Source organism: Hyperoodon ampullatus (genome assembly GCF_949752795.1).
Source record: "Hyperoodon ampullatus genome assembly, chromosome: 9".
NCBI classification, from domain to species: Eukaryota; Metazoa; Chordata; class Mammalia; order Artiodactyla; family Ziphiidae; genus Hyperoodon; species Hyperoodon ampullatus.
This window is the reverse complement of record NC_136922.1, coordinates 76,555,454-76,564,962: the sequence shown is the minus strand read 5'-3', so window position 1 is coordinate 76,564,962 and position 9,509 is coordinate 76,555,454. Positions and strand designations below refer to the sequence as shown.

Below are 9,509 nucleotides of genomic sequence, written 5' to 3'. Positions count from 1 at the left end.
TTGGAGGAGAAGTGAGGTTTGTAATAACTTTCTTTCCTCTTAATTTTCTTGAGCATTTCCCAACTTCTAGTAGTGAACACTCTATATTCAAAGTGCACAGGTACAGATGAGGAGGGAGAAAAGTCAGACCTGTTGGGCAGGAAGCAACGTTGTACAGGGCTAATAGTAGGTCATAAGTGAATAGGGGTGGAGAATGTGAGAGAAATGGAATCACAGATCTGGAAGGGACGAGTCACGTGGTCCAGACTGCCTCTAGACAGGTCGGGAAGGAGTGTTTGGGTGGACCTTTTTCACATCTGGATTTAGTTTCTCTTGAACTTTTTCAGCAGTTGCCATTCACCAAGGCTGATTTCTTCTCTGCAAGTCATGAGGTACTTCTCCTGCCCCAGGATAAAGCCCTTTGGAGTGGATTTAATTAGTTTTGGGGATGGTCCTGTTCTTATTCCAGGAGGTCTGTTTCAGGTTTAGGTCATTCCATTGGCCTCATCAACAACTGAAGGGCAGATCTCCTGGCCACTCAATAATTCCCTGGGCGGAGAGGAAAGGCCTCTAAGCTGATAGTCATACTCCATGTATTTCTAACTCCCCTCGGCTGGGAGAACATGATGTGCTGAGGTGGGTGGAGCTTTGAGTTGAGGAGCTTTTTAGGTAGTTTCAGATCTCATTGTCCATGAGAGAAGCATACAGCTGCCTACCTTTCCCAACATACACATCCACATCCCTACATTATTCACTGGTAGAAGTGGAGAGACTGTGGACGAAGGAGGACGGAAGTGAATTTTAACTTATTCTTCTGCTTCACCCAGGGAAGAGGTTTATGAGCATAAGCACAGAGGTTAATGACGTATTTCTTGCTCTTTGATGCCCGTCACATCACTCGCCCCGTCTCCCCCTAACCTCCTATCTCCCAACACACACACACACACACACACACACACACACACACACACACACACACACACACGAGCCTCTGCACGCACTGTGAGCAGAAACACAACCCCCACCTCCCCTGCCCCTCCCTCCCTCCCGGCACAGACAGATCAGAACTTCCCCTGGGTCGTGGCCCAGCGATATGGAGCGGCCCTGGCGCGGAGCCCTGCTCTTCCCGAGTCGTGGGTGGCGCGGTACTTGTTTCCCTCCCCTCCCTTTCCGGACCCAAACGGGGATGTATCTGGGTCAGCCTGGGAGGGGCCGGACCTGCCAGGGACCAGCGGGGGGGCGGGGGGGAAGGGGGTGGCGATGACAGCATTTTTCAGGTTTTTGGCGTTTCCGAGATTCGCCCCGTCCAGCTTTTCACCGCGCTCGCGCCTAGCGAGGGCTGATGCTCCAGTCTCGGCTCTAGGAGGGGGTGGGGGGGGAGAGCAGGTCTTTCCTATCTGGACGGCCACCCTTTCACGCCCTGCGAACAATGCAGCGCCCACCCCACCCCCAACACGCACACACATTCCCCATTCCCCAAGGCACGCTCCGCGGGCGGGCGGCGGGTTCCTCCGCCCCAGGAAAAGAGCAATGGAACAGTTCACGGCCGCCGCGAGTTCCTGGTCTTCCTTCCTTTCCGGTGATAAACGGCGGGGCTACAAGCCAGTTGCTGCTCAAGATGCTCCACCCGCGGGCTCAAGCCTGTCTCTCTTGGCCCTGCGGGGGCCCAGATCAGGACCGAGAGTCCCTTGACCTCCGCAAGGAGCAAAAGCTGAGCGCCAGGGCGGCAAGAGGCGCGACCGGTGCTGGGGCGCAGACCCTCGGCGGGCTCCTGCCGCCTCAGTTCCTCCCTGCATGATCTTTTGCGCTCTCCAGCGCCGTGGAGGAGCTGGGTGTGCGTAAACACCGCATCTTCCCCAGACGTTTTGGCTGAGGACTCCTGGGTGAGGTCCGGAGGTCAGGGACCTTCCCGTTTCCCCTCCCTTGGAGCTCTCTATATAAGCCCAGCACCGAGGAATCAAGGCCACAGGTCTTCACTTCCCTGAGGCCTGAACCCTCCCTCCCCAACCTTGCCCTGCTTAGCTCCAGATTTACGAGGGCTTGCTCTTCCTTTCGGTATTAGGAAAAGAAGCGGAGGGATGAGTTGAAAATCATCTCTGGATTCTTGCCTCCTGTACACAGCTGTATCCCTATCCTCTCCCTCCTTTCCCCACATTGCCCGCTCGGGGACTTATGTTTGCGGAGGGTAGCCTCGCCTACCCGGAGCGCTCGGTCCTGTGGCGGGGCACCCACTGATGCTCTTTGGCCCGGAGCTTCCCGAAAGGTGCCAGCCTCCGCGGGTGCTCGAGGCCACGCAGAGGTGCTTCTCCCTCCCCGCATCACCTCACCCACAGACCTCTCTTGCCATCATTTCACCCACCCTTATATAAAACCGCGCGACCCACCCCCCACACCCCCGCCATCCTACCCGGCGCAGCGCCCCCTCCCTTGGCTGCGCCTGGGCGGGCGGGCGGGGAGCTGAAGGGACCGGGGCGCGCGGGAGGCGCACAGAGCTCTCCGGCAGCCCGCGCTCGCCGCGCCTGGGGAATTGGCTGTGGGCGAGGCGGCCCCGGCTGGCCTTTATCGCTCGCCCCGCTGGTCGCTCGAAACTTTATCAGCGAGTCTCGCCACTCGCCGCAGACGGGAGCGGGGGGCGGGGGCGCGGCAAGGCGCCGGCGGCCGTGACGAGGCGCTCCCGGCGCTGAGCGCTTCTGCTCCGGGCACGCATGGCGCCCGCACACGGAGTCTGACCTGATGCGGACGCAAGGGGGTTAATATGAACGCCTGTCTCGGTGGAATCTGGCTCTGGCTCCCTCTGCTCTTGACCTGGCTCAGCCCTGAGGTCAGCTCTTCATGGTGGTAAGTGCACGCGCACGGGCGCCGGGGTATTTTGGGGATGGGACGGGAGACCGCAGGGGCCACATAGACCCTTCCCGGCGGCGCTTCCCCGCGGCGGCGGCAGTCACGGCTTCCGACCCGAACCCCAGCTGCTGCCCTCTCCTATCGCCCCTTCGATTCTCCTCGGAAGCCCATTCCAGCTTCGACAACTTCAACACCCCCTCGCCCCCCATATTCCCCCTCAACTGAGAGCTCGGATGTTCGGTGTATTTGGATCCAGCTGAGCGACAGCAAAATCGGGATCTTTGAGACAAGCGCTAGCCGGGTCTCTAGCTCTACTAGCACAGACGTGTGTCCGCGCGCGTGCGCGCGCGCGCGCGCGCGTGTGTGTGTGTGTGTATGTGAGTGAACTTACCTCCAAAACTACTATCGTCCCCCCCATGCTCCCCCTCCCCCCAAAAAACTCTCAAGATAAAAACCGACGGGTCAATTCAGGCGGGCAGGAGCGGTAGAACCCAAAGCGTGTGATTTTGCCTTCTTTCCCGTCCTTCCACATTCCTAGTGCTTCACCCCAGTGGGGCGGAAGAACATTTTGCTGCCTCCAGGTAGAGACTACCGCCTTAATGCGAAGTTCCAGAGGCCGGGGGCTCTAAGATGTCAGTTCGAAACCACAGTCACCCCAAAGAGTAACTTTGCTTCTGTCCTTTATACGTGGATCTTCGATTTATTCTGCATAGTGAAGGAACGTTGAAACGTAACAGGTCTTTGCATCCTTAAAAGTTCCAAAGGGAGAGGCTCTCCCCCCGCAGAAACTCATCTCCATTTCCTTCATCTTGAGAAGAGATAGAGTTGAGAGCTCTTTAGCGTTCTTGCACCTAAAAACTTCCGAACTGATACTTAAAACACGGATTCAGAAAGACCTGTTATCTGTTATGATGTGCTGTTTTTTAAAAGAAGGCGTAAGGCGTAAGGCAAAAGTAAGGCGTCTCAGCCAAATGAGAGACTGGAGCAGGGAACTTTAGGAAGACACGAGCTCTTCAAAGGAGCAAAGCAAAGAAAGCATGGATGGGAAGAGGGGTTCAATTCCTTCCTAAGCCACTTTGAACAGAAAGGCGTTTAGCCTTGACATTACTGACATAGGATCAAAGATTGATTTATCAGAGATGACTATTTCTGTTTCCATGGGTGTATAAACATTATTTATTGCCCAGGCTTTTTGTCACATTGTCTCTCAGCTGTCACTTAAATATATTTTTGGGGAGTCACAGCTGTAATGATTTTATGATCATATAAAATAATGAAAATACAAGAAAAAGACATTCTCCTTGTTTGATCGCTTCAAAAGACACCTATGGCAGCTTGGGTTATATAAAAGGTAACTTTCTAAACATTTCACAACTAATAGAGAACATCTGGGTAGAGATGATGATGTAATTTTTTGTTAAAGTTTCTTCTCAAAAGTACTTTATGGAGCTATAACACTGTTTGATTCTTCCAAACATTTAGTGTCCTTAATAACAATAGAAAGATTTTTTTCCAAAGGTTCTCTATAAAAGCCAAAACGAGCTGGAAAATGGAAATATTTAACAGATTCTTTAGTAGGAAAAGAATGGCATGCCTGTGCAGAGTATAACATCAGATACCGGCAGGTGTTGATTAGACAGATACAGACAGTTTAAGACACTTAAACATTAGGTCAAATAAATGGCAGTGAGGAGCTTCTAAAGGTCGGCTTCCTCCAAAGCCAAGTCCAGACACACTGTGTACTGAGATCAGAGTCTTCTTGGAAGAAGTCTTCCAAAAACATGTTGCCCCTTCCCCCCCCAACCCATTCCCCAACTGCAGACCTTGCCTCTCCCACCCTGCCCAGAGCATCAACTGGTGGCCTCGGCTTCACGTCCAAGAAACAGTCAGCACTCCGTTTTGGGGTGGCTTCTACCAGATCACTCACCATGCCTGCTGTGCCGCTTCTCCAGTGAACTAAAGTTAAATAACCTTTGCCTTCTAATATCCCCCAAAGGAGAGGAATTCGTATTTGAAATGCTGCTTTGAACTCTTCCCTCTCCCGGGAAACACCATGTGAGGCCTCGCTGTTCTGTGCTCTCCCCCGTGTTCGTCCTTCCCAGGTACATGAGAGCTACAGGTGGCTCCTCCAGGGTGATGTGTGACAATGTGCCAGGCCTGGTGAGCCGCCAGCGGCAGCTGTGCCACCGACACCCGGACGTGATGCGTGCCATCGGCCTGGGCGTGGTCGAGTGGACAGCAGAGTGCCAGCACCAGTTCCGCCAGCACCGCTGGAACTGCAACACCCTGGACAGGGATCACAGCCTCTTCGGCAGGGTCCTGCTTCGAAGTAAGTCTCCCGCCTTCACGCAGCTCATGGGCTCTACCCTCATATACACACACCCTTATTTGGTCTTCAAAGTTCCTGCTCATCTTGTCTTGCATGCTATTCAGTCAGAAGCTTGTTCTGTTGGGTGCCATCTGTCCCGTTTTACAGACAAGGACTCGAGAAATCAAGAAACTTGTCTGTCTAAAGTTTTGGAGGAGGATGTAGTGCCGCAGGCTGGTGTCTTTTTATTCTTGGTTCTGTCCATCCATGTCAAGTCACAACGCTGCCTGTCCCTCCAGGTTCAGATTTTGTCTCTAGAAGAAAGGACGCAGCAGCCACAGAGCGCTTTTGACTTTTTAACTCTTCTTTCTGGGACTTGAAACTTCCAGAAGGAAATGAGCAGAAGATTGGGATAGAATGCCCAAATCTTTTATTGGCCATAGATGGTCATTACTACAATAACAAGTCAGTGTTATTAAGAAGCAGAGACAGATCTCTGCTCACCACCTTTGACCTCCCATTCGGCTACTCAGCTTCGGGTCACTCTGTTTCTAAATTAAACATTTTTTTTCAGTAATCTGTAAATTCTGTAAGGCAGGAACTCATCTGCTTTCCCTGCACCTTACTTGGTACCTTGTGTGTTACAGGCATCACTCATTCATTGAATGGTTGAATGAATGGATGGATGAACTTGTAGTGAGTGCCTATTCTCCAGGTACATTTTAAGCAAAAGGATATTTATGGAGGGTAGGGGTGGGAACCATGAATACACAGAGGTAGACCTTGGATATACTGCAGGTTTGGTTCCAGATCACCACAATAAAGCAAGTCACACGAATTTTTTTGGTTTCCCAATGCATTAAAAGTTATGTTTATACTATGCTGCAGTCTATTAACTGTTGAAAAAACAATGTACATACCTTAATTTTAAAACACTTTATTGCTAAAAAATGGTAACCATCATTTGACAATCCAGGTTGCCACAAAGCTTCAGTTTGTAAAAAACAATATCTGTGAAGCGCAATAAAGTGCAATAAAATGGGGTACGCCTGTGGTTTCTTCCTTTTCCTTTTTTTTAGAAAGCACATTGAACATTTTCTAATTACATAATAAACTTCTTAAAAGTTCTGAATGTGGAAAGTAGCTTACTAACTTGTACACAATCAGAGAAAATTAACTGAAAATCAGATCTTATTTTCAAAACATCCCCATCCCTTAACCTGGTCTTAGCAGCATTCTCCAAGAAGTAGCACATCCCATTTGCTACTGGGAAATCTTACTGAAAACACAACAGTTTATGTATGAACCCCAGAAACAGGAAACTTTCCACTTGTTTTTGCCCACCTCCCCCTCCCAATCCTAAGAAAATCATTCGGGCTGTGCACTTGGTAATGCTTAACAGAGGGTGTTTCTATCAGGTAATCATCACAGCCCTAGGGTTTTATGAGGCCAAATGCATAACTGAATGTCTCTAAAAATCCCCCAAGGGTGTAGTACTCTCACTCTTAGTGTACCCCTAAAGTTAATTTACTGTGATATTCTGCAATTTTATTCTCTGGTTTAAGAACTATATTCTTCCGCATTCCTTTTGGAGTTTTGATATGACATCACAAAATTTTTGAAAGGATAATAATAAATTTCAGCTACATGGAATTTTAAGACTTCACCTAGATTAACTTACCAGTGAATCAATTAAAGTACTGGACCTTATCAAAGAGAGTTTGCAAATATCTGGCACAATAAATCTTTGCATATATTAGGTACAGGCTCTTGGTGTTAAAGATGTATCAGGATTTTTCCTTTTCAAAGTTCTCAACCATTTTCCAATGATTACAAATTAAGTATACTTCTCATTTATAAAATGATCACCTATAGAGTCTGTCTATGAAAATCCATTAAGATGTCTCCATATTGAAAAAAAAAAAAAAAAAAACCCTTTCCATAACAAATCAAAGGAAGCAAGTTTGACCACTGATTCTAGAGAGTGTATCTACCAAAGCTGAAGATTCATTCAACTTAATCTTGGCAATGTTTGTGTCTTCAGAGCTGTAGAATGGCTGAGAGTGAAAAGGTTATAAATAGAGAAAGCAGAACAAGTTTGACTTAGGCTAAGCCTTCAGGTAAATTAGAGATTATAACTGTACTCCCTTCAGATTTCTTTCAGATGAAGCTGAATGCTTTGCCAAAGTACTCAAAACTTAAAACACTCATGCTACACAGTTTCTTTCCAATCTTCACAGAAGGCCAGATTTCTTCCTGGACATTTACGTAAACTCCTGTGACTGTCAGTGATGATTTTGTGTTGGTTATGGGAAGGCTGAATTTGGCCTAAGGTAGCTTATCCTGGAAATAATCACGAAATTCCAATGAAGCTATCCAAAGAGTTTTACAATTAATTGCTTGGAGGGAAATTCACATCTTAGAGTTGTAAAGAACTCCTCCTTCGGAAACCTAAATGTCCTCATAGATAAATAGGAAAGCCAAAGGGCATATAAGGAGAACATAAAAGTTACTAACATATCCTGTGGTCATAGAGAAATGGAGAACATCTGCCTCTTTTGCTTCAGAGAGCAAGAGTAAGGCAGACCGATTTTTAGGAACTTTCATAATTTGCTCATTCAACCGACTATCACCAGACACGAGCAGAGAAATGTAAAGACAGAACTGGTAAACTCAAAAATAATCCTGCAAGAATTTCCATATACTTTCAGAATTCTAGAATAAGCTTTAAACAAAAAGGTGATTAGGTTTCATCCTTGTTAAAAAAAAAAAAAAAAAAAAAAAGGCAAGCATTTAAAAAAAAAGAGTTGAACAACCCATAACCTTCCAGAAAGCCTAGCTTCTAGTGTTTTGCCTTCCCAGCTGCCGGTCCCAGCCTATACACTTAGTAAACATTGCTTGACTTATCTCAAGCCAAAAATTAGAGAAACTTCAATAGTAACACATCAGGAAGTCTAAATATCACCATTTAGATTTGGATTTTGGTTCATATTGCAATGGCTTTAAAAAGAATCAGTTTTTCTAAGAAGAGGCCCGAGATCAAAATTTGTTTTGTTACAAAGCCAGCTCTTGAAATGTGCTACTATTTTGCACATAGCATTTTAGTGATTCATCTAAGACACTTAACTGAAAACATCTTAGGGCCATATCTACATGATATACCAAAACATCTGGAGGTAAAATGAAAAGATATTCCATGTGCTAATTTTTTATTTAAATAAATAAATATCTAGCTATTTAGTAATGCGTTTGAAAAATAAATGACAAATATTTAGAAAGGTGATGGCTTTGCTTTGGAAATTATTTCTGAAATGTAGAAGATTTTTAAGTGATTTTTTTTTTCTTTCAGCCAACAAGTCAATGTAGTTGTTTGCAAGTTAGGCCAGGATGCATTCTGTGCCTAGACAATTTATTCCTCTACTAATCTTCAAAATACTGTCTGGTCACTGACATTCTATCATCTGCATCTTCCATAGCTTTCCCCTAAAAGACCACCTCATAAAGTTTCTCTTCTTCCTCCTTAAGAAATAAGACTAGTGCAAAATATATTATGCATTCAGGAATTTTCCCCCATATGATATCTCTAAATGTGGGCACTAAACTCCAAATCCAAAACCAAGCTTTAGCAGATCAATAGGATGACTATGGACAAGGTATTTTCCTACATGGTAAAATGGGTAAAATAAAAATTGTATTTATCTGAAAGCCACTAGCAGAGATTAAGCCACATTTGCATCTATGAGTCACCATCTTTTACAAAACATGTCAATTCCTCTTAGAAAATCATCTGTGATCCTTATAACATAATCTGGAATTCTAAAACAGCTCCTACAACCGTCACATTTCTCTCTGGAGAGCACTACCTGCTACCTATGGCAAATATTCATATAACTGATATTACCTAACTTCAAGGCATGATTGATTCCTTTTTTTTGGATGGTTAGAGGTTTCGGGGAAGATATTTTTTGAAGGCTGAGGCAAGTGCCATTTAATATGGTATAGATACGTTTTCCTGATTTTTAATAATGAGACTAGCAGAGCAAATATTGCAAGGCATGTATAATAAATGTTAGCACTGAACGACAAACGGAAACAAGCAGGGCTTCGACGCAAAAAGGTGGTTTGTTCTGCCAGCTGTGTGGTTCAAAAAGTCACACTCGTCTTGACATAGTGAATCACCAAATGGCTCTCCATTTGCTGCCTTGCATTGGCATTAGCTTGTTCGGCTTCTATTTTGATGGCGAATATATTTGCTGCAGCAACCATTAGTAAAAAGGCATGCTAATAACAGTGAAATACAGCTCCACTTGAAAAATGAGGTGCACACAGACCCTAAAGAGCCTTATATCTGTCACTATACCACAATACCGTGTTATGAGTT

At 46.3% G+C, this 9,509-nt stretch overlaps 1 protein-coding gene across 1 annotated transcript in view; it reads left to right on the top strand.

Moving 5' to 3' along the window:
• Positions 1-2,734: 2,734 nt before the first annotated feature.
• The window catches only part of WNT2 (Wnt family member 2), a gene marked incomplete at both ends in the record, with an annotated part of 44,363 nt that continues 37,588 nt past the window's right edge, over positions 2,735-9,509 (top strand). Inside the window, 2 exons of the mRNA XM_079710885.1 lie at positions 2,735-2,817; positions 4,923-5,149. Of these exons, the coding sequence (XP_079567011.1) occupies positions 2,735-2,817; positions 4,923-5,149 (310 nt within the window). The remainder of the gene's footprint in view (positions 2,818-4,922; positions 5,150-9,509) is intronic.